The 25,739-nt window shown below is 40.2% G+C and overlaps 1 protein-coding gene across 1 annotated transcript; it reads right to left on the bottom strand.

Moving 5' to 3' along the window:
• Nucleotides 1-1,127: 1,127 nt before the first annotated feature.
• On the bottom strand, nucleotides 1,128-25,577 carry thoc2 (THO complex 2). The gene is made up of 39 exons (XM_074671623.1): nucleotides 25,407-25,577; nucleotides 22,649-22,704; nucleotides 21,754-21,845; nucleotides 20,480-20,531; nucleotides 20,297-20,367; nucleotides 19,890-20,011; nucleotides 19,666-19,799; nucleotides 18,364-18,524; nucleotides 18,085-18,177; nucleotides 17,658-17,813; nucleotides 17,364-17,536; nucleotides 16,984-17,179; nucleotides 16,865-16,894; nucleotides 16,618-16,748; nucleotides 15,018-15,119; nucleotides 13,677-13,761; nucleotides 13,313-13,406; nucleotides 13,088-13,168; nucleotides 12,863-12,959; nucleotides 12,601-12,718; nucleotides 12,300-12,479; nucleotides 12,025-12,189; nucleotides 10,839-11,114; nucleotides 10,487-10,628; nucleotides 10,210-10,367; nucleotides 9,724-9,852; nucleotides 9,482-9,613; nucleotides 9,189-9,373; nucleotides 8,583-8,758; nucleotides 8,390-8,492; nucleotides 7,804-8,189; nucleotides 7,591-7,649; nucleotides 6,037-6,072; nucleotides 4,044-4,175; nucleotides 3,784-3,850; nucleotides 3,522-3,667; nucleotides 3,250-3,326; nucleotides 2,537-2,583; nucleotides 1,128-1,947 (listed from the first exon to the last, which is right to left on the bottom strand). Exons 1-38 carry the CDS (start codon nucleotides 25,469-25,471, stop codon nucleotides 2,556-2,558), a joined length of 4,686 nt encoding a protein of 1,561 aa, XP_074527724.1. The 5' UTR covers nucleotides 25,472-25,577; the 3' UTR covers nucleotides 1,128-1,947; nucleotides 2,537-2,555.
• Between the last annotated feature and the right edge of the window lie 162 nt (nucleotides 25,578-25,739).

The raw sequence follows: 25,739 nt of genomic DNA, 5'->3' as shown, positions 1-25,739 counted from the left end.
CTTAAAACAACTCCTATTTTTCTCGCATTATTATTTTTATCTTTTTATTTATACATTTTTTAACTGTTTTAAAGCCTGTCTGAAATACTTAATTTTAGGTGCCATAGATTTAGTATAATTTTTTTTAATTATTATTTTGGAATGGACCGCTTTTTGAGCAGTTTACAGTCAGGGATTTCTACAACGTATAAAATGTGAAGGTTTGAAAATCTGCGCATGTTCAGTTTGTATCCAACATTGTTGCCTCATATCCTCATTTGAAATACGTAAAAACATAATACCCCCTTTTTAATAAGGGCATATGAGCAGTTAATAAATCCAAAATAAAGTTACTTGAAACCTAAAATCTTGTTCCACACAATTTACTACTAAACGTATGTAATTTCATTATTTAACAATGAAAAGGTTTCCAATGCTACTTTAAAAAAGGACAGACAAAAACAAAGAAGTCTCATGAGCCCAGAGATTCTAAGTTATGTTTAAGTTGAGTTATGTAGAAATTTACTGCACTTAGAAGGATTTTCTGTCATTTTCGTCCTGTTTTTAACTCAAATAGGATCAAAAGGTTATGATTTTTTTGGGTTATTGAGGTGGCTACACATTCAATCTGCCTGTATTTTATACATTTAAAAAAAAAAAAAAAAAAACAAACATCATTGCTGGAGGATAAATTTACAAGCACATGTAAATTTATAAAGTCACTCTCCTAAAAACCACTAAAATTCTACTTGGCAAACTTTCAAACATTTTATCAACTCTGGGCATGCCTACAGCTAATTTCAATAGTTGGACACTTACTGGAGCAAAAAATTCTTTAAAGGGAAATTTGATGAACCACTGAGCATGGATAAGGAGAGACCACCTGTTTCTTTCAGTGGCACAGTAGAAACTAGCAGAATGACAGTTCATGTGAAATTAGTTTCCAAAAAAACGACTGATCTTAGAGGCTACACAAGAAACTAAAGGAGAAACTCATTGTAAGAAGTGACAGTGAAAACTGTTTCTACGTCCAACTTTTGCAGGTTAGTGCAGCAAAGTTCTCCCTGATTAAACATTTGTATGAGGAGAAGAAAGAAGAAACATAGGAGACAACATCAAAGCGACACACTAGGAAAACTATTATTTATTGTTTTTGTTTTGTTTTTTTAAAAAAAAGCTTACACTCATTGAGTACAGCAGATAAAATCTCCAAGTCATTTCGAAACGGATGTATTTGGAGTACAGAGCTTCAGATTCTTTTGTCTGATTTCTTTACAATTCTACATTTGAGTCAAGGTTGAACTGGCATTTTTATAAATTATGTAAAAACCTGATTAACACAAAATCACAAAAGGACTGTAAAGAACATTGGAAAAAAAAGAAAGGAAATAACATGATGGGAATTTCATGTTACTCTCTTTATTATTGTACATAATATACAAACTGGTCCTTTGTTTCAGTTTTCTCACTCACGTCTACTGTCGAACTGGGGTTAAAAGGTGGAGATAAATAAATAAAAGTATCTAAGTATCTCAAAAAGGATATGAGGTAAGTGAGTATGGAAAGCATGTTAATTACAATAAAACAAGCCAAAAGCAAAAGCCTAACAATGTACAAAAACATATGTATGTTCATGAAGCAGAATCCATGACCAGGTGTCACCAAGAGATCATTTCATACAGTAACCACTTTCTACTTAGAACAACTATAACCATGTGATCGAAGCAGCACACTGTGCCCGTAGTGGGTAATAAAAGAAAAAAAAGAAAAACAAAGATAAACAGATTTCACCTTCCTGCTGTATACTGAAATGGAAAGATAATGAGGTGATTTGTACGTCCAAAAAACTACAGCTAACAACACTGGAGAGGGGAGTTTACAGCAAAACAACACAGGCAAAATGAGAGTTAAAGACAGAGTACAGGTGGAGCTGCAGGTGTCTCGCTGATAAAAACAGCTTCGCCAGTTCTGCAGAGGATCAGAGAAAACATATCAATCACTGACCACACACAGAGTGGATTTACAACTGGTTTTACCACTGACTGCTTAAAAAGATGGACAGCACAGCTCCCAAAAAGTGAGGACAAAAATTTGGGGCTCCCTCTACTCTGGCTGCTATAAAGGTCATAAAGCGCATCTCTGTCATGTGGCCTCTGCTTGATCACTGTATTCTTATTTGAAGCTAGGCCCCTAAAAAGGTGGTGCACTGTCATGACTGTCAGCTCTGTTCACTAATTCGGCTCCTGCAGTGCTGTTGGTTGGCGGGGTAGAGGAGGAATCACCAGAGGAAATGTTACAAACAGAAGATTCATTCAACTTTCCATAACCTGAATCTTTGCACACCGAGGACAGGTCGTAGAGATCTCCCCTGATTCATCCGTTGGTTAATTCTGCTCAGCTCGAGTCTGGCGCCTCTCCTGCTGCGCCACCGGACAAATCCCTACAGCATAAACTCTAGCCTCAAATGGAATCACCAGCCCAACATGGACCCCAGGAGGAGGTGGAGCTCATTGTCTATCCATCTCTTTGTACAGTCAGTGAGCTGAATGTGTCTTACCTTCACTGGTCAGTGCACATTATCTGTGCTTCTCAGAAGATTTATGAGTATCACTGTTAAGGGAAATTAAACATTGATCACAGACAGAATTTGAATTGATATCTCATAAAATATGTTTTATCACACTCCAGCCAAGCGTGTTTTATTTTCAGTATCAAAATGTGGGAGCAAAAAGCTGTGGGACACTGAAATTGGACTCAACACCAAGTTTTTATCCATTACTGTAAAAAGAAAACGTATACTGAGCACTCTGCATCAGCCAGAACCACATCACAGAGAGCACAAGCTCAACTCTGCTCATTCCATCAGATGGACAAGCAGTTATTGGCCTACAGTTAGATGCATGAATTAGCTGCGAGTTACTGTTATAATTATATTACAAGCAAGGGATACGAGACCGTTACACCATTCTTCAGACAATATGACAACTGCTGTAAGTGTGAGCAGTAACTGCAATCAGAATATTTAGTGACACGCAAAGTTTTTGTCTCAGCATAGATCAGAGGAAACAAATTAACTGTAACACCAATGCATAAATGTGGAACAATTTCGATGAACTAATTCATTTTTTACCTACAAACCTGACTGATCTAGCATGGCATTAAAAAAAAAAACTATTATTTCAGGACTCTGTATCTTTAAACCTCTGCATATTTGCCCCACACAGTATCCACTGCCCAGAATAAAGTTTTAGGTTTTATTTTAAAGGATATTGTTTTTTCTCTTCCTTTCCACCACTGCTGTCCCTCTTCTCTTTCTTTTCAGATTTCTCCTTATCATGTCGAGACTCCTGAAACAGTGAAACAGAGACAGAGATGAGACTTAGCAGATCCATGGTGATAAACATTAACAAATATTTGGGACTAATTAACATCATATTCTTTTGTTACAAAAAAAATCAAAATCGTGCAGTTCCTCTCACAGTTTGACGACACTAAAAATCATATCAGTTTGACTCTGGGATCAGGTGATGAGATGATTTCACCTTTTTTCCTCCGGAGGATGTCCGTTCAGGTTTTACAGAATCTGCCTTCTCTTTGCTGGATGATTTCGATCTTTTGCTCTTCTCTTTCTCGGCTGAAAGTGGGGAGTCACAGGAGGGACTTGTGCTCTTGCTGTTTTTTGAGGAATCTGAGGAAAAAAGATAAAGTTTAAGGTTTTTGGGTTTTTTTTAACTGCTCTTTGTTACACTTTATTTCCTGGGTATTTGGTCTGAAAAAAGATGGAAAAGTGAAAAAAGAACATACTGGTTCCATTCTCATCCTTTTTACGTTTGGATTCTTGGCTTGCCTCACGGTCATTGACAGCATGTTCCTAAAAGAAAAAAGTGAGTTAATAAAGGTGTTAGCCAATCTAAATGTCTGCCCTACAGATATTAGTTGAGCATTTACCGTACCATCCTTGTGTGAACAGGTTAACCGTTCTGTTATTTATCTGATCGAAACACTGGGTGATGAACTGAACACTAAAGAGTAAAAATATATCAGCAGTCTTGGTAAGTACTAACTCGCTTCCTGTCTTTTCGATCCTTCTCTTCTTTCTTCTCTTTGGATCGGCCTTGTGTGTTGTCTGAGTCTTTCTTCTCCAGCTCCCTCTCTCTGCTCTTGGACCGGGCTACTGAGTTGTAGTTGATGTGGTGCTGTAAAGATGATTTTATGTGAGCACAACAAGACAAGCAGAACTTTTTAAAAGACCTCAGGAGTGTCTTCCCAGCTCAGAAAAAAAGAGGTACAGTAAGTCAAACTGGAAATTATGGGTGTATTTCAAGAACTGATTAAATGTGAGGGACACAAAAAGCTCAGAGAAGCTTAACAATAAGTCATTGTTACAGTTGATCCTTGTTGGATTAAAGAGTTACACAACTTTTAGCTAACGCTCTACATCTTGTAGTGGTTCTGTATCGTCCCAAATAATTTTTCTGAGCTGACCAAATCCATGAAAGAGTGAAAACAACGTACAGATGAAATATCAGTGAAACAAATGTGATTATGATACTTCCATTTATACATAAATGTCCTGTTACAGATACTTAATGTGAAAAAAATCATCACGTTAAACTCACAGCTTCTTTACCAACACATTTTTTGTTGTATTTCATGTTTATGTAATAGAGACACTGCTGCTTAGATTCAACCTTTTTTTATTCTAGTATTAATTTAGCTGACCAATTCTGGTCAAAACCTTTACTTTTCTGAAAGAGGTCTCGTTCTTTAGCACCAAACCTTGCTCAGCCAAACAAATTGTTTTTCAAAGACAAAAGCTATTAGCATTTGCATCGACACCAACTCCAGGCTCTGTAGTGTCTAAACAAATATAACATTTATAGAGAAACATTCTGGTGAGCAAAAACGGGACTCAGTTTTTAACTAGATGATAAAACAAGTGGAATAAAAGCAAAACCAAAGCTCATGTCTCAGTTGCATTGGAGCCACTAACGATAGCAAGAGGATGATTATCTGTAAGCCCGCATAAGAGGCAAAGCACAAGTATCAAATATTCATGTGAACATTCAAAGAAATGGATTTTAATCAACTGATGTGGACTTTGAATCTAACAAGCACAGACCTAAGCAGGCATGCTTTCTGTGCCTAACAACTGAATTTGATTTCAGCAGTTCCCAAAGTATCAAACATGCTGTGACTTCATTTTCTAATGTAATATTAACAGTGACACAACAGACAGAGCTAACACTGAACAGTGGAAGGTACTGACAGCAGTGATGATACAAACATATCAAAAAGACACAAGGCAACAATCACAGATGTGACTACAAAAGAGCTTCCCGTGCACATTCACAATGATTTTGACCATTGACTGTTAAACATCATTTCTTTAAATTGTTGTGATGTTTATTCCGCCTTTCACAACTATTTTTGTCCATTTGAGTGTTTCTCTCATTAGATATTAGGTATATTTTTTAAAGTTAAATGAATCAGTTGATGAGATGTGTGACTCTTTTAAAAGACTTTCAACATCTTAGCAGATGAACTTGACTCCCACTTTATTTAGTATCCAGAAAATAATGTGACAGAGGTCGTACATAAAGCCTTGGAGATAATCACTCAGCCTTTCAGCCTCTCCTAACTCATCGTTTTTGCTATCTCCTGTCTTTACGTACGCTACCTGCTCAGCATCAAAGCACAGAAAGAGTTTAACCCTAATGGATGAAAACTGTCAAGCACTTTACAGTTAATTGCATTTTCTCCTAAATTTAAGCTAGGTTCACCTGATGCTGAATACTGGACATATTTTTGTCCAGTGGAAATAAATGACTTGCGCCTAATGTCAGCTGGATGTGGAACCATGCATGTGTGAATCGTAGCCTAATAAAAACACTATCATGTCATGCTTTGTGGCTGATGTAGCTTTAATGAATTTATATGGTATGAGGGTTTACACAAGGGGTGGAGACATTTGTCCAGTTGGCAGCTGTGCAAGTTTGGCAAATAAACAAAGATAGAAGTCAGACATGAGGAAAAAGAGGAGGAATCAGTTCAAACCTTGGATGTGGACTCCTTGGGTTCGTTGCTATTGTCCTGTAGGGATGAATGGAGATGACAGATGAGCTGGGAGGGGGTGGGGGTATTGGGAGGAGGTTGTCAGACAGCAGTAGAGAGTTTGAAGAAGGAATGGGGAAGGTTGTGGGGATTGGGGCTGGCCGGACCAACAGCAAACTTCTCCCTTGACCTCTGACCTTTAAGGACTAAGGCTTTGACAAGGTTATTACATAAGGAGAGTTCATAAGCTCAACATGTGGAATGTCAATACTTTAAATAGAAAAACCCTGAGAAAAAATATCAAATAAGTGATTATCTGTAATACTACAGGCATGTCTGCAAGTTTAGGCAGCATAATAGAAAAGTCTTACAGCGCAGCTGCTATCAAATACATCTAAAGTGCAAGTGCTGTAAATACTGTTTGTGTGAATATGTGTGTGTGAGTGTGTGCCTGTATGTAAAAGACAAATCACTTAAATCTTGTGTACTTGACTGCATCCCTACATAAATAACTGTGGCTGTCACTTACAGTTCAGGAATGGATAAGACACATGGAGCCTATTTCTCTGGTGGAAGGTAAAATAAAGACCTATCACAAGCTTCCAGTGGTTTAGGCAACACTCCAGATGATTCAGGCTTCGCCCACTCTTTCTCTCCCTCTCTCTGTGAAGGGGCAGGCTTTTTTCCTCTGCATTTTTGGCTGATTCAAAACTGCGTCATTCATTTTCTCCGTTGATCCCAGCTGCTGGTGGCTCTGGTCTCCCATTGAGTGCTTGCCAGGAGGTAGTACAACTGTCGATTGCTGATGGCTGGTAGGAAGGTGGTGGTGCTGTAGGGCCGGGACCGAACTCGTATCATGTGACTTGAAGGCTGCATGCAGGCCGTTTTGAAAAACAGAAACGGGTTGAAGGTGACGGCTCAGCCACAGCGGAGGGCTGCTCCTGCAGCATTGTGGTTGAGGGGACATCATCAGACTCCATGCTGGATCCAGAGGTGGTGGTGTCAAAATAAAAATAAAAAAAAAACTTTACATCGCTTTAACCAGGCAATCTTCGCAGCTTGCAAAAAAGTGATGAAAATAATCTTGTATATCATTTCAAATAGTGAAACACTGCTCCCGATGGTCAAAAAAAAAAAATCTTCACACGAAAAGATGAAACTCTTGATTTGGCAGGCCATTAAACTTTAGGCAGATATTCTCAAAAAGCAAAAAAATCCGCAAGGAATATAGAATTGCTTAAAAATTCTTTCTTCTGAAGGCACACTGACTGCTTTCATTATTATGAAAATAGATAAATATTTCAATATGAAAATACTTTATTTACACATATTCTCTTGGCTAAGTCCTTGAGGGGTTTTCTCTCAATTCTGCAAAATTTTATGCTCAAGTCCATGGAATGCTTTCCAACTCCCATGGATCTGGTTGGGATTTCCAGATGCCTGCATGTACGACAACTCTCCTTGGTGATCTTCGGGGCTGCTGGAATGTGCAACGGCAGGGGAACGATCCGGCAGATAGAGAAGAAACGGGCACAGCCTTCCTCAAGCCATACTAACCTTAACAGACGAGGAGTGGGATGGAGAAGAGTGGCTGTCGAGCTTTCGTCGTTTGTGATCTAGTCATACAAAAAGAGAGACACGGGATAAGCGGAGCTGCACATGACACCTTAGTAAAAACTCACTTTTATGGATAAACTCAGGAGAGACATGAAGCAATGGGGTAAGAAAATCCAAGGAAGTGCCAAGGACACCCATACAACAGCTCCTTACCCCTCTCCGATTCGGCTGACTCTGATCTGGGTACTGGTGACTTGAGGGACCCGGCCACAGCGCTCCTGTCTCCCTTCTCCTTGTTCTTGGACTCCTTGATGGCATCTCGCTCCCTGGATGGCTCCATGGGCTCCCCATTTCCAGCTTTGGCCTTGTCGTCTTTGCTGCTCTTCTCCTCGGTCTTCAGTTTCTCCCTGTCTGCCTTGGGGGTCTTCTCCTTACCCTCACGTGCTGCTCGCTCCTCCTTTCCTGCTCTCTCATCTCTCTGCTTCTCTCGACGGTTCTCCGCTTTTGTCTCAGGAGTGCTGCCTGGTGTCTTTTCCTTTTTTTCTTTCTTATCCTTCCCGCTCTTCTCTTTGTCGTCCCGGTCTTTAACAGCTTTGGTGCTGCAAGAGGAAGAATTTCTTCTTTTAAAAAATCTTTACAGAGGAATTTTTCATCAAATGTTATGGGTACAATGCTTCTTCTGCGCTATTAAGTTGCTTAACAAGAGTGTATCTAGATATTTGCAGTGACAGAAGGTTCAGAAATCTTTTTCATTTGTGGTTGATATTAGTTTGTACACAGAAACTTTTCAGATTCTTACCTGTTGAGAGCACCATTCCCGTTGCTGGTGATCACTTTGGCCGCTGCACTGTTGGTTTTGTTCACTGGCTTTGTGTTCCCCTGAGATTTATCCTTGCCCCGATCTGTGGACAAATACATGGAAACTCTTAGATCTTACCTGGTTCCTGTGGCATTTTGTTTAATACAGCCTCTCCGTGGTTCTCGTCACTTACCTCCATCTTCTGACGTCCCCTCCTCTGTCTTGCTTGTGCTGCTGGCTGGCTTCCCTGTGCTGCCGGGGCCGTTCTGCTGGCTGGCGGGGGTAGCACTGCGCGCTGGCTGCTCCTTGTGGTGAAACTCGTTCTCAGGGACCATGTGCACCTTCTGGCTTTTCAATCGACCGGAATAACTGCAAGATGCATAAATGGTTTGCAAAACGCACAGACACAACCACATACAGACCTATTGGGTATCACACATTTTTAGAAATGTGACCTTGGACACATCTGGGAACTTAAGGTTATTTGTTTTAACTTGTAATAGCCCTGCAAAATCTGCTATGACAAAAATGCAGTGTTAGCCCTTTAAAGTGATGAAATGTTTCCAATCAAGTACAGACTTAAACCAGAAAAGGACTAGCTACTAAATTATCTTTGCAGCTTGGGTGCCATCTGGATCTGGATGGCTGTCACCACTTGGCACTCCTAGGTGAACAGAAATCAACACGAAGAACCTAAAGTTCCCCCCATCTTCTTCTTTCTTTGATTTGTACTAAAACATATGTAATGAACTGACTGTATGCTCCACATGGAGCTGAACAGCACACAATGCCATGTTACCCCATTGCTAAGGCATAGAGGTCAGGCCTCTTGTCCTTCTCTTCAAGGCAGATCTTGTGGACACGGCACTCCAGGGCTTGGCCAAGGTTCAGGACCTTGGGATAGCAGGGCAGGATCTTGGTAAGCACGATGAGAATATTCCTGATGTGGGTGTAATCTCCTGTCTCCAGGCAGTGAACTGAAGCCTAGATAAGGCAGGGACACAGAATGTTATAATAAATAAGGTAAAATCTCCAAAATAGCACTGGCATTGCTGAAACTGAGTTTCAAAAAAGGAAGGAAATGCAGCTCACTTTGGTCAGCATGTAGTGCCACTTGTGCACCACATGCCTGAAGTTCTCATAATCCAGCTGGTCTGCTTTGTTCCCTCCATCAAAGCCGGAGGCTCTGAAGATGGTCAGGAAGCCAGGGTAATTTACACACTCCTATAATCACACAGTAAGAAAACACTGATTCATTCTCAGCCAGCATTACATTAGAAAATAAATTAAACACATCAGTCTGACAGGAATGACGGACAGATACGATTGGTCACCTTCTCATAGGTTGCACGGTCACTGTGCCATCTGGTCACTGTCTCGAGCATGCAGCAGAGGAAGCGTCCGTAGCGGTGAGACTCATTCTCTGTACAGCTGGCCACTGTGTAAATGATGGCTGAAAATACCTGAGGGTGGCATAAAAAAGTGTAATTCAGAAAATCAGGGCACTTGGAAAAAAAGTAAACCAACTCCTCGTCACTGCTTTTGCAATACTTTGTCTGTCTCATCCTAAAACATTTTTTCAAATTCCCACCTAAAAATGCACTTGGTCGGTCTGTCTCATTTGAATTTTACCCAAGTGATTTTATGGATATTTCTACACTGTTCTGCTGAATTAGAGATGATTTTGTTTTACCCTACTTTAAAAATTAATATTTTTCATACCTTTACCTCATAGTGCACTTTGTGGCTTTGCAGTAAATGTAATTTAATAATTGTGAAGTGTGTTGGACTAAAAAAAGGCATGTTTCTGAGTGTCTCACCCTGTCATAACACAGGAGGGTGCAGAAGTTGGGTGTCTTCTGCTGGTGAACCAGCTCAACAAAGCGGGCACAGTAAACAGCATCGATGGAGGAGAAGATGCAGCGAGGGAACAGACAGAGCTGCAGGAACTTTGTTATGGTCTCGTTCTTTGTGGATTCTGTTGGTGAGAGTTAAAACTTTGGAATTACAGAGACATAGTCGAAGATCAGTTTTAACCCATATGCTTGTCTGGACCATTAAAATTTAACAGATATCTTGCATCTAAAGAATACTTACTGGCCAACAACCAGTTGTCTTTCTCCAGTTTGAGGCGATGGAGAACCCGCTGGACATGCTCCAGCTGCTTCTTCTCCTCCTCCTGCAGCTTCTCCATGAGGGCAGTGCAGCGTTCTTTCTCTTTCTTTTTCTTATTCATGGGCTACATGAAAAAAACAAAGAAAAAAATGTATCTACACCATTAATTTACAATGACAGCTCTCATAAAGTCACAGTCATCTTCTGTATCTTCGTGTGTGTCGCCCAAAAGTTTTGCTGCATTCCTTGTTACTTAATTTACTCGAAGTAAAACCGGTTATATGTCATGTCTGATAGTGAGCCAGTTAGCAACAACCCCAGACCAACCACTTACTATTTCCGGGTTCTCCTCGATGGCTTTGATCTGGACCTTGAGCTTGTTCACTTCCCGGTCGTAGGCAGAGTGTGGAACAGCCAGGTCATACATGGTGAGAGACCAGAACGTGGCATAGAACTGGGGGCGGATGTCGTCCCAGACTCTGGCTGGATGCAGAGACACCACAGCCTCATGCACTGGAGTCATCACTTGCTCACAGGCTGCCACATATTTGTGCACCTTCTGCTGCTGCCTGTTGCCTTTCTCTGCTTTTTTCAGCTCATCGTACTTCGACTGTAAAATAGGAAATACAAGTGAGGGTTTCATTTTAGACAGTTTGTAAATAAGTAGTTAAAAAGTACACATTTTCTTACTTTTATACATATTAATTTAAATCTTCCGACTTCTTTCATGATGCTCTGAGTAAAGGCAGATTTAAGTCAGATTTATATATTTATCCTATGAGGACGATCTGTTTAATTGGACTGCCTCGCCACCTTCTGGCCCTGGAAGTTTGAACAGACCACTGCAGTATGACTGCTGCATGTGGGTTGAAATGAGCACAATCTCAAAGAGCTTAGCCCTTTTAGCCTTTAGCTCATGTTGTATCACTCTCCTGTTTAGCTTTCTTCTGCTCTTTTGTCCTTATTCTGTCTGACAGTTAGACTCCTGTGTCCACCATCACTACAAAATTAATCATGTAAATCGTTTTCAGCGGAGAAAAACGCAGATCTCTCTTCTAAACTTCGTCAGTCGGCTTGGTGTCGTCACAGAGACTTGGGCGTGTCGTAAATCAATGCAGTGTTGCTGGACCTGATCGGGCAGCTGCAAAGTAGCATTTTGAAATAAACTATATTGGCGCATCTCACTTTAAAGAGAAGATTATGATTGGCATATATCTAGAAGGGAGTCTTTTTCAAAATCACTTTCAAACTCCTCACAGCCCTTTTAATCTCAAGACTGAGCCAATTCTACCCACATATGCTCATATTTAAATGAAGAGGAGGGAAATGGTAAAATGGTGTGAAAGCACAACACAAACAAAATGAAAATTCTCTAAGTGAATCACTTGGCAAGGAAGTATGCCCGATCATTGACTTATTTACGAAGGCAAGTATAGATCTTGAGATCAGAGAAGTAGAACAGAGATGTGGTATAACACACACACACACACACACACACACAGACAAAGTAGTCCACTCACCAAAATCTGGTGGGCGTACATTGGCCTAGACAGGAAGAAGGCAGCGTCATGTGGAGTGTGGAACTGGTTACATAGGATGTCGATGGAGGGAACCCGCTTGATGTAATCCTCTGTGCTCAGGTTAGAAGCCAGAAAGCCTCCAAACTGTACCAGTGTGTCATGACACTGCAGGATTAAAAATAAAAGAACACCTTAAAAAAATCTCTGTCCCTGAAGATTTGACATCATGTTCTTTACTGCGAAATATATCTGGATCCTGGAGTAATGCTGCATACCTGATCATAGAGGTGCCCCACGAGTTTGAGGTGATTCTCTCCACCTTCGAGGAAAACTACTCCATTTCGTTGCTGGGCCATGAGTAAACACAAAGGCAAGGCCAGTTCATGGTCAAGTAGTGCATCCTTCAGACGCTGTGAAGACTTCTTCGTGTTCCTGATCTGGCCAAAATAGCCGCCCTGTTGAGAGAATCACACCAGTAATGAAAATGACCTGAGCTCAGGTGCATTTCTGGTCCAAGTAAATCTTTGTGTCAAGAGTCTTTGTTGGGGAATAAAAGCTGAAAATGATTCAGTATACCTCTGCTTTGAGTTGCTCCCCTCCCGTCATGGCCTCTAACTGCTCTGAGGTCATCTCATCAGTGATCTCAATGCCAGCCATTTTCTGCACCACCTCCTTTAGGATCAACAGGTCAAAACTGCAGGAGGGAAAGGAGGGATTGGAAGGGGCATAATAAGGCAAAGCACATTTCCTTACACTTAAAAAAAAAAAAGCATGAGGAGCAGGAAAAGGCTGGACATGTGGTGGAAAAAGAACATCTTGTGCTTTTGCATCGAGTTACCTCTTCCCCGCCTTCAGCTGATTTGTGACATACTGGAGAAGGCCGGCCAGCTCAATCGGGTACTTTCTGAACACAGCCCCGCACAGACTTGCCAGACCTTCATGGAGCAGAGGAACAGGTGTATGTTAGATACTCATTAAAACATCAAACAGTTTCTCTCCTTTTGAATGCAAATGAACTATTTGACCAGCCAGTAACCGGCCTGTTAGCTTTGGTGTGACATACTCTGAAGCCATGAGGAGATGGTGGTGTCGTCATGTTTCATCTTCTCTTTCTCGGGGTTGGCCAGAGCCTCAATGATGCAATCTGAAGACAGAGTTAAGTGAAACAGCAGAGAGACAGGATAAAGGCAACCCTACACTTATTCCACAGCACATGAACACATGCAGACAAACGTAAACACACATCTGTGGTAACTTGACTGAATTGCAGCCAAACAAAGCAGGATACAAGCCAAGACATCGTAGTTCAGGGATGTGAGGTATTTCAAAGAGTCCACCACTGGAACGATGAGGTTGTCGTACCACTGGATCTGAGACAGCATCTGATGAACCAAAGGAAAGTGGAGGAGAAAAATGTCACAAACTGCTCAGAATATAAACTAGAAAAGCACTTAGAGAGCACAGACCTCTGCCAAGCATATCGTTATTGTCACGCAACACTTGAGTCCTACTTCAACGTTATACTCCCTTTGTATTGTTTTGAAAAGCAATCTGACCATTTATCGTGGAGTTATATACACATATGGTGAAAACAGCCCTATCTCAAAATGACTCTAAAGCAAAACAAAGCAACTTCATCTAAACAGACTTACATAATCAAAGAGGATGGTGGGATTGCTATGGCTCAGCTTGCCAATCTGCCTTCCAGATTGTTTCACATTCTCTTTGGTCAACCGCCTAGAGTTGCAGAAAAAGCATAGGACAGAAAACAGCAGATTAAACAAGACATGGGGATGAAAAGAGAGCTGTAAGCAAAAACTGTCACTTCTGTAAGCTTCATAGCGACTGCGAAATGCTTTCATGGTTGTCAACTTAAGAGAAAAGTAACTTCATGGATTTCCTTCTTCAGCAGAACAGTGTCAGAATAATTACTTGATCGGCACAATACAGAGAGTCACACTTTAATGCTCATTTTGTCAAAAATGCAATTAATGAAGCTAAGCTTGGGTTGGCATGATAAAACATAACATTAACACATCCCAGGAGCTTTTTTTTTACAACTGCAAATGAAACCATCATTAGCATTGGATCAGAAGTACACATCAGTGTGTGGGGATGGGTACCTTTCACATTTGAAACAATAAGATACTGATGCCCGGTGTCTGGCAATTGGTATCAGTACTCAACAGTACCAATTTTTCGTGCTTTTGTGTGTGTTAGTGTGCAAATAAACGATAATTTGTTTAATAATAAAATCTCAAAGTTTTCAGTTAATTCTTATTTATTTCTCAGTATATAAACTTGCAACGCTGTGTTCATGTCCAGCATGGAAAATCGCCTACTCTTTCACTCCCTCACAGGTACAGGATCCATTTAGGTACCAAAAGATGGTACCGTTTGATGTTACATGAGTTGGTACTCGGTGCTACAGATAGAATTCGGTCAATACCTATAAATGTACCTAATTTGGTACCCATCCGCATCAGTGTGAGCAAGATCTATGAGCAACCTAACTCGCTGACACCAAAAATGGATGCCCTTACAGTAACTCAGAGTTCAAAACTGGATTCATGCCAAAGTTGTTTCAGTGTGTAAAGTACTCCACAGTCTGAAATGCCTTGATAAGGTAATGTGAGATGCTGGGAAAACAGAGCTATTTGTTTCTCAAACAAAGACTGAAAGACTGTGCGAAGGAGGAAGAAATATATCTCGTATAAAACTGTCAAACTGCAGAACCTTGGCTTGAATTGATGTGGAGGGCCCTGCATTCTTTACCTTTATCTTTTCTGAGTAAAGCGAAGGTCTGCAGAACACGAGAAGGTTGTAGTGGATAAGGGAAAGAATGGCTACAGTCTCAGATACATTCAGTAAAACACACAGCTTACAAGGACACAAACACTGAGCCACTGTCTGGATTGAACAGACAAAGTAAACTAAAGGAACACAAGACCAATACACAGTAAGGGTGGACCGGGTTCTGCAAGGTGACTTACTTCATGATGTATTTGGCCCGTTCCACAGTTTGAGCTTTGACTTTGACCAACAGTGGATGGCTGGAGTAGGTCTCATTCTTCCACTGTCCAAATAACCGATACCTGAGAGAGAACAGAAAGAGGAAGCATGAATAATCAGCAGCAGTAGTTACAAGGCATTCAGACACACTGGCAGCATTGGTTAATGAAGGGACACGTGGTAAACACTCTGTATGGTGATTACTGTGACATGGTGACACTTGTTCAACAAATATATCAAACGAGCATCTCACAAATAACAGTGACACCTTGTTTGCTCTAAAGAACGTGTTCTTGTTGTAGTTTGAAAAAATAATCCTTTCCACTGATACCTTGATATGTTTAGGAAGAAAATAATTGATTCGTGTTTTTCTGGTTGTACAACTCTTGAAATCCACACTAACTGTAGTGTAAGCTTTAATGAATCAATTTCAGTTTTGGGCAAGCAAGCCCGCTTTTAAAGCTTGCTCATTTTAGTTCATAACAGTCCTTAGAATAACAATATAGTAACCCTCTGTGCACATAACTAGAATGACTTAAGGCAGGATTATCATTAGGGATGGGTGCCAAATTAGGTACTTTTATAGGTACCGACCGAATTCTGTCAAAAGTACCGGGATCCATTCATGTAAAACCAAAAGGTACCATGTTTAGGTACCTAAATGCATCCTTGTGACTGTGGAGTGAAAGAGTAGGTGATTTTCCATGCTGGACATGAACACAGCATTGCAAGGTTATATATATGAAGAATAAATTTGTTAAATTGAATTTTTTTAATATTTCATCATTAAACAAGTTGATAATTTTTACCACATAAACACAAAAAAGTACCGAAACTTGGTACCGTTGAGTACCGGTACCGATTGCCAGGTACCGGGCATCGGTACTGTGTCGCTTCAAATGTGAAAGGTACCCATCCCTAGTTATCAAACCACAGATGCAAGATTTTTTTTTCCTTTTTGTCCAAATCATTAAATTAACTGATTGCCATCTAAATATAAAGAGAATTCTTACAAAAAAAAAAAAAACTTAAAAAACTCTCACTTTGAATGTTGACTTATTCTAAAGATGAAAATAATCTGCTGTGAGTCAGAGTGCAATGTCAAGAAATACTATAAAAAAAACAGCAGAAAGAGGCGCCAAATAAACAGCTTTATTTGTCCATTTTCAGCTCGAATGAATTCCTCTCTCGAATGTTAGGTTAACAAGACAGTGAGATATTCTACAAAGCACTACTGTGCTCAGTCACTTAACATGATGCATTATTAGCTGTGACAAACTGACACAGACAACCACAGAAAACAAAACCTTTGGGAGTCTGGACTGTCAGTGCTCATCAGTGTGCCAAATATTCAAACAAAGAGACTAAAAATAAAACAGGGGAGCAGAAAGATGGTAGGATTTGTAACAAAACAATCTGGTATGGTCTGGTGAACTGAATTTTTGCATTCATGTCTGCTACACTTTTCCAGCCAGCTAGTAAAAATCATCCTGGAGCACTGCCCGAGGGTTTACTATTCAACACCTCATTTAAGCACTGCCAGTGTGAGTGTGAATACAAATGTGTGTTTGTGTGTCGTACCTGTGCTGGTAAGGGAAGAGTTTGAAGAGACCCCACAGCTCCTCTGACATGCATGCATTACACTCCATCAGAGAGAGAGAGGGGAGTAGCACCTGGTCTGCAATGCTCAGGAAACAGCTTAACAGTGTGTCCTGTAATAAAAGCACAATCAACATCGGCCTTGAAGAACAGAGGTAAACTCACAGATCTCTCATGACAATGCACAAAACAGTGCTTTGCTGTTTGAAATATTGATCTCTACACCAACCATTTTGTCAGCTCTGCTGTCACTTTGGTACTGCAAAGAACAAAATAAAACAAACAGGAGTTAAAAGAAGACACAGATTGTCGTGTGGATGTTGCAAGAGAGCAGTGACAGCTTTCTACCTCTTTCATGAAGCCCTTTCCAAGTCGCACAATCTTTGCAAAGAGGATTGGATCATGAGAGAGGTGAGGGCCCAGGTATCCCAGCATGCTGAAAGTGTCCCTGCGGAGGTCCTCAAAGCTCTCTGCAGGCCGGGGCGCCCGCTTGTTCCTAAGTGGATGCATCACACATCCTCGTGCCCCTTTTGGTAGGCCAGCTCTGTGAAGAACAGGCCGGTGTATAAAACTAATTTTATCTTTGTGAATGAAACTGCTTGATTGAAATTTTAACAGGCAGTAGAGATAAATTATTTGGTTTAAACTGTGGAATGCGAGGTGCTCATGCTTGTCCTGGTCTAGCTTCACACAGTGAGCAACAAGTAAGACATTTAAAAAATCAGCACCTTCTGTAAAGAGGCTCCACAGTCAGGTGCACAAGCTGGCAGAGAGCCAGTGCAATGGCCTTGTGAGAAGCTGCATAGAAAGAAGGCATCTGGTCCATAATACTCTGGGCGTGGTGCCAGTCTCCGATTCTAAGCAGTGCCTCCAGCAGACCAAGCTTCTGGTTATCAGGTGGCTGTGGGCACAGAGAAGAGCAACTACTGAGTTGTGGGTTGAACAATGATTAACATCCCAGCATTTATACAAACATCCTAGCCTGGACCCCAGGAAGACTATCTTTACAAATGCTTTGATACCTTCTCATTCTTCTCCTCCTCCTTTTCCTTTTCTTTGTCTTTATCATCATTTTTCTCTGATGGTAAGACAACCATGACCAACTTGCGGGCAATCTGTTTGGCCTCTGAGATATCTTTTTTGTGTTCCTCTATGATGGCGGCATCTGGTGGCATGAGCTGGAATAACAGCAACAAAGAGAAGGGATCGTCATAATGCAAAGACCAATTATTTTACAGAAAGTAAATGTGATATAGATAAAATGTAACTATATTTTTAGATAAAGCAAAATGAATATAATAACAGAGTGAAGACAGTTTGTCTAATATCTTATTAAAAGCATTACAAGACTGCAGTGTCAAGCTTTGGCTCATGAGACTTAAATCATCACATTTAAGCTCTTTAATCTAAAATAATAAGGTGCCACACTTAATCTTTTGATGCCCTTACATGTACGTAGAGATCCTCCAGCTCTATCAGGTTGTGGTGAAGCAGGGCAGCAGCAATGTGGTAAAGTGACTTTGGAGTTTCCTCATTGGGCTCCTGAACAATGAAAAAATGACTGAAATTAAACTTGAGGAAAAAACGAATTGATGCTTTGAGCTAGAGATTGGTGGATGGATAAAAGCTGCTAAAAATACAAATATATTCAACACCTACAAATCTTTTTGAATTAAAGACTGACTAAAAAAAGCTCCTTTAGTCAAAACCTATTCTTGATGCTCTCACCTGGTAAAACTTGAACTTAAAGCCCAGGATGTGGCAAAGGGTGAGGGGCTCACACATGTATGACTTGATGAGAGCCAAGAAGAACTCATCTTGGTCAGATCGACTCTCATACACCTCCAAGATTATGTCCAAAACACGATTAGGGTCCAAATTAAAACATCCTGCACACAGAAAACAACAGAAGGATAAGGTGCCAGAAAGATCATACAATCAAGGACTATGCCTAAAGACAGGACGTAAACAGGAAAATATGGTTAGTGTTGAAATCATTTAGATGTCAAGTAAGAGTTGGTGCTAAGGACTTCAACGAGTGAGCAACAGATGAAAAGATGAAACAGATAAATGCAGGGGTTTCCTCGAGTGCTGGCTGTTGCCCAAATGCTTGGCTCGTCTGTTAATCAAAGCCAGCCAATAATCAATTGTTAAAATAGAAAAGCGCTCAAAGAGCGTGGACTTCCGCCAAGCATATTGTGATTGTCACGCAACACTCTAGTCATACTTCAATGTTTTACTCCCTTTCCTTGTCTTGTATTGTTTTGCAAAGCAATCCGACCATTTATCATGGAGTTATATACACATATGGTGAAAACAGCCCTATCTCACAATGATAAAGAATCCTGAAAAAAAATCCTGGATCCAGATGGTGATCCGGATCACCTCCAAAATGTAATTACTTCTTCCTTATCACATTTTGAACATGTCCGGAAAATTTCATGAAGATCCATTTGCTACTTTTTGAGTTATATTGTTCACAGACAAACAAACAAACGCTCCCAAAAACATAACCTCCTTGGTGGGGGCAACTTATAAAGCATTTCAAAGAACAAGCTGCAATCCACCGTTTCTGAAAATGTTTGAAGCGCCTGCATTTAATTCATATCCGTTTGAGCATGAGACAAAGGCCTGTCTATGTCGGTCCTGTCAATATACAGGTTACAACCCTGGTCCAAGTGGGTGTTCAATATCAGAGCTATTTTCTTATTTATGTTTCTTGCTGACTAGCATCACAATATCAGTTTGCTATTTACTGATTTTAACACAAACTGCTCCCTGTGATTGGCTGGTGACCAGTCTAGGGTGTACCCTGCCTCTCGCCCAATGACAGTTGGGATAGGCTCCAGCCACCCCCGACCCTGAACAGAACAAGTGGTTCGGTAAAATGAATGAATGAATGAACACAAACTGCTCTGCAGAGCTTGTCTCTTAAATCAACAAAAATCTGATGTAGGATTTAAAAGACCCTAGCTAAAAGCAGCAGGAGCTCTATATGAGTTCAGTCACTGTGAAAGACACTTCATGTACCTATGAGAGACTTGATGCTCTCCAGGACGACATGGCTGGTGATGTTGCCTGAAAGGTCTTGGCCGAGCTCTGTGATGAGCTTGGCATAGCCCTCGTTCTCTTCCCGTAGCAAATTAAACTTCTGTTGCTTATAACTGAAAAAAAGGAACAAAAAAGTATTACTGTTTCTGAACACATGTATGTAAGTATGTTATTGTGGACATCAAACTGAGTAATGTACTTACAAAAGTTTAGTCTTGATTTTTACAATCTTCTGATTGAACTGATGGGCCTGCTTGATGAGTCCAAGAGATTCAAGGGTTTCTGGGTCAAGCCTCTCCTTCAGAATGGCTTCTGGAACAAAAAACTAGAAAAAAACAACATTTATATAAATAATTCAGCCTCAGTTTAACACAAACCTGGCTATAAATAATGTCTCTGAGACACCAAAAGAGGGTGGTTTAAAAAAAAAACAGTAAAATGATCTTCTAATTAATTTTTCATGAATATTTGTCACATTAAGTAAATTAAGTACAAAAATTGGATAATTAATTTCTAACTATATTTGAATGGCATAACACCAGTTTTTATGGGTACTTATTTAATGAACTGTATAAACACAGTGATATTCATAATGAGATATTATTCTTACCAAACATGCCCCCACCAGCTGTGTGTAATGGTCACGTTTGTTTTTTTCTTCCAGTGCTCCAGTTTCTAAATCTTTCAAAAACAAACACATTTATTCAAATTATATGTTTAACCATGTCAACTGAATAAAGCTGTGAATTTTCAAGGCTATAAAGTCACAATATTTTAGACACTTAAAATGTACCTAGTATGCTGAACACATCTGCTAAAATCGATGGCATGTCGTCTCTGAGTTCCTGAAAGAAACAAAAAAAAGTGAGCTTTTGGGTTTGGGTAAGATAGTCGACAGTGACTCAAGTCTTGATATTTTAAATATTTTACTGTGAATATGAAGGTTGTCTGCGATAAGCATAAATAAAAATGAAAACAAGGTTTTTAAAAGAAAAATTTAAGTAACTATAACTTTAATTTGAGTTTACAAAACTAAGAAAAATAAAATAGAATTATAGTGAAAATTTCTTGAGGATTTGTCTTTGTCAATCGGTCTTATACATAAACTCATTATTTTAAACAGACCTAATAACCCCTGATTTGGGAGGGAGTCTCCTACTTTTAACCCTTTCTCTCACTGTTCTCCAGACTTGAATTTTCTCCTGATTATCCCCCAACTTTAAGTATGGTCCTGTAATCTCTGGTTCTTTTCTGGCTTCTTCTTTATTTTTTTAAAGTAAAACCAAGTCCTCCGCGTGTGCCTTATATCGAAAACTGAAACCCTCTCCTGGAATTGGTTTGATCTAAATATGCTGCAGGAGATCTCTATCTGCAGCTATGGAGACACAGAGGAGTTTATCTGAGAATCAGCTGTTTTTATTTGTTTATTCATTTTTAAAAAGTTACCATGATATGTCATGAGCTGTACTCTTGCATTGGCTAAAACGTTCATTAATCCTGTGGTTCAGCCCTGATATCTCTTATCTAACATAACCTACAACATGCTCTAATGAAGCATCCTCTTCAAAAAGGAGAGTTTGGAGCTGTGTGAATCTTTGAGTGATGACGCTGACTGTTACACAACGAAACTTTTGCGTTTTACCCGAAAACCGTTGTTGTGTAAACGGCCCCTGAGTAAGCCAGTGAAAAAGACAGTGAGTTTTAACTGCAATGTTTTGATGTTAAAAGTGATAGAAGAAGCATCGAAACCTATACAATCACATGAATGCAACCAGATGAAAATTTTACTCGCACACGCTGAAAAAAAAGGTTGCATGTGTGACCATTTGGCTGCAGTCTTTAGACCTGATAAATTTATCATCTAGTTTTCTTATCTTACAGTACTCAGTATGCCTGCACTGTTACATGCTCTGTCAATGTTTGAAGTGTTGACCATCAAGACACAAGGGCACAATTTTACAGACACAAAAGAAAAATATGCCAAACAGGTGGTTTAGTTTCTGTGCACACAAATTCTTGTCTATACAGAAAAACTGTTGAAAATAAATGAATGAATGAATGTTTTACCATCATATCTCCAAGGACGCTAGCAACTAGATCCAACTTCAGGTTCCCATGTACAACCTGCCAGCACAGCTCGTATAAGGCGGCCTGTATGTCTGGAGACAAGACAGTTTATCTTTGAATAATCCCAGTGAACAAACAGAAAAAAGCTCAGTCATATCAAATATGAGTGCAATTAAAAATGGAAAAAATCAAGTTTAGATTGAGGATTTACCCATTTTAAGAGTATGCCAAGCTGAGGCCTTGTTCGCAACAATTGAAGTCTTGAATGTGTTTGGAAAAGTTTACATCAGCTTTGCAAAACTAATCAAAGAAAATGGGGTGATCTCTTTTTCACAAATTACAGATTTTAAGTGGTCCTGAGGTCAAGGCTGGAACTTTTCAAAACCGAGATCACACTTGCTGACATGAAGTCGTAACTGTAGTCAAGGTGAAATGCTGGTGTGATAAGACACTGCTTTACTGAAAATTCCCATGTTCCAAAAAAGCTATCTGCCGAGTGAAAGCCTTTCCGGCAACAGAGACTGCAAAAAGGGGTTATTTTTGGACCGTAAGAAGTTTTTTTTTCCTACAAGCTGTCAAAGACCCTTCTGTTTGATTTACACCACAGGAACTGAAACCCATCTTAGTCATTCTAAAGGTTGGGAGGACTTTATCATACTCTGCTTTAAAATACTCACCATCTAAACTGAAGAAGAACCCTGAATGTTATGTACCCAGGCTAGTGCAGTCACTACAGCATTCCTATCTGTGGCGCAAATTCTCAGGGAGATTTCCCGAAGTTATGTGGTTTGCAAAAGAGTGTCAGCTGGCAGTCCCCGCTTGTGTTCACAGGAGGAACACAGAAATACACTTGTAAATACAAAGATGTGAAATACAAAAGTCATGTGGTACTTACCTCTAACCTCACTTCCATGATTGGTTTTCTCTGTGAGCTCTTTGCAGAGTTGTACACTACAAAATAAAAACACAAAAAATGTGGTCAGTTCGTCTGGCAACTGAAACATTTTAACCCATAAACCTTCCAGCTGTAGATATTGTGACACTGAGTTATGTGTTGCCCCAGTGTCTTCTGTTAACAAAGGTTAAGCTTATGTTGCTGATACTTTATAACTCCTGCAGGACCTTAAGGTTCTCTGATCAGGGTCTATGAGACCTGACGCACACCCTAAGGAGGCTCTGCTTTGAGGGTTGTGGCTTTTAAACTCTGGAACTGTCTTACATTAGGAATCAGAGCTGTGGATTTCTTTTAAAAGCAGCCGAAGACAAGCCTCAGCTTGATCTGTCTGCTTTTATGTAGCTATTGTTGTTTCTTGTTGATCTTTGCTATTATCTTTTTATTACTAATACTGATAACTTTGGGCTTCTAAAGGCCGTTTTGCAGGCGCAAACCCGCACAGCGTTACACTCAAACAGCTGCGGTCATTGTGGCGCAGAAGTGCAATGAAAGACAAGGGAGGGAGCATCTTCCGTGCGCGCATCAACACAGTTGGACTGTCAGAAATAAAAAATAGCGAAGACATATCGTTCACCTGTCCAACAACGCCATTTTTGAGCTTTATTTTCCTTTAACTGGGGCTTTGTGTTTTCACAAGCTGTGCAGGTCTTGAACGATCATCTCCTGGAGAGCTCAGGAGATGAACCTCTCTCTTCGCTTGCTGGGAGCTCAGTTGAAGGACCACTGCCACTGAATGTTCTCCGGATTTTTGCCAGGGCATTTACTATCAATGTCAGCCCAGACACAGCACTGACCAGCTGCTTCTTGTGGGAAACCGTGGCCCCAGTGTCACGGCAGAGGGCGGGCATCACATCTGACACAACTCTCACCACCTGTGCAATAGCCCATGACCCATACATCTGATTTCTCCAACTCCATGGCTGAATGGCGTCAAAATTCATTTTTTTGTTTATGGCCTGTTAGCTCTCCCTAACTCTCCATGTTGACAGCAGGTAGCGCGCACTCAATCCTTATTTAAAGAGGGCGGTTTGCACCGGTTATCAATTGCGAAGGCAGTTTTACTAGATCACCTTTAACACGCTCACTAATAACATAAATAAAGTAGATGCACCTGTGTTATTTATCTCAAGTAGCTGCATAATGTTCTACATCTGTCACATTCAACCTCTGACAAAAGAAAATTAATAAACCAAGTCAAAAATAACCTTGTGACATCTTCACAACACACTTATGCTTGGTCAAGCATTTAAGCTTGACAAAATAGTTATTTGATTTATATCGTGATAAATATTGATATCAACTGATATGGAAAAAAAGAAACTGAATAGGATTTTTTCTCATATTGCTCAGCCCTAGTCTTCAATTGACCTTGGCTTCACTGCTTCATCTCAGTTGACTACAATCAAATATCTTTTTTTTTGCAGTAAATGTAGGGTTGAGACAGTTTCTTCCAGATATGTAGAGAAATATCATGGGGTGCATATAGACTTAGCTTCTGAAACACATTCCCATTTTATAAAAGAACTGTACTACATGAACTTGACTCATAGTGATGGATTAGGTACATCTTTCGCTAGGCCTTACTTAAATTTGCAAGGCTTACAACCACTGGCATCATCTAACAGAGAGGATAAGCCTATTGTGTCTTGGCATGTACAATATGGCTGCAATGAAAAAAAGGAACTGAATTCTTATACATGCAACACTTTCCTATCAGGAGTGGCACAACTACAATTCCATAGGTAACATTACTGATGTTGTAAGGACAGACTTCTGGTGGCGTCAATCGACAGATGTAGCATGTTTGCTTGCTGATACAGTTGATTGTTTTTGTTCAAATGTGAACAGAAAGCAAAGGGAGCATGAGGATTTTCTTTACCATTTTACAGCCACTGCCGAGTTACGTCAGTTAGCTTACACTTATGGGAACCCCAGTTATCTAGACTCAATATTAACTGAAAGGCTAACAAAACTTGAACGTTTCGCCCCAAACCCACCACCACCAATACCTCAATCGAAGAATATGCACAGCATCACAGTATCAATTAAGGGGGAGGGGGGGGGCGAAACAACAATTCACAGAATATTCTATATCGCGGACACTGTGGCTAATGTTAAAGCTAGCTGGAAGTATCCTTCGTTTCCCTCCACCTGATGAGTTTAAGCTAATAAGCGTTAAACAACCTCAATAAGGGTATTTCTTGTTATTAATGAGTGTTTTGATTGGTAATAAAAAATATATATATTTAAGCACTCACACAAAATTTACTCGCCCAAAATTTAGTTGCCACATCCATGCAACCGAAGAGCAAAGCTACACGGGTGCTAACTTGCTAAGCTTGGATAGCCACCGTGTTTACAAATGGTCTGCTGAGAGCGTTAGGAAGCCAAAGTGCTAGAATGCATATTGGGTTGACTACTGAAAGTTGCATCAAAGTTGTGTCTCAACTGTATAAAAATATAAGTAAAGTACCGCACCTTCTACTAAAAGAAATGACACTATCTGGTCTTTATCCGAGAACGCTAGCAGGCCACTGTAGTGCTTTCTACGTGCTAACGTAGCCGCTGGTGTTAGCCTGAGCAAACACTTAAAAGACTGGCCCCAAACAGCAATGCTAGCGTCGTGCCTTTATTACTTATCTCATTTCAGTCCATAGCTTTATCGAATGGCACTGTGTTGAAGTTTACATGTACTCACAACTCGTGTTTTCCTGATTTTTCCCAGTTCTTGATCCATTCACCAGGGAGGATAAGTGTCGCCATCTTCCATACACACAGCCCGGATGTCTAATTCATGATGGCACACAACACGCACACACAGGGTCAAATGTGGTGGTTAGCTACTGCCGCTAGCTCAATGCAGCATGGAGGGACTGTCTGTTAGGGCTTTGTTAATACGGAACTTTGTGTTCCTTAGTCCTGAAGAGAGTTCAAATCAGGATTCGCTTTGTCTGACTTAGTTTGAGTTGTTTTCAGGAAACTTTAACCGTACCTCACAGTTTAACTAGCGTTTATGAGCTACAAGGAAACA

The sequence above is a fragment of the Halichoeres trimaculatus genome, unplaced genomic scaffold (assembly GCF_033239565.1).
Source record: "Halichoeres trimaculatus isolate MK-OKI-2021-1 unplaced genomic scaffold, fHalTri1.1 fHalTri1_scaffold_6, whole genome shotgun sequence".
NCBI classification, from domain to species: domain Eukaryota; kingdom Metazoa; phylum Chordata; class Actinopteri; order Labriformes; family Labridae; genus Halichoeres; species Halichoeres trimaculatus.
Note: the sequence above shows the minus strand (reverse complement) of the source record. Positions and strands in the feature narration are given on the sequence as shown.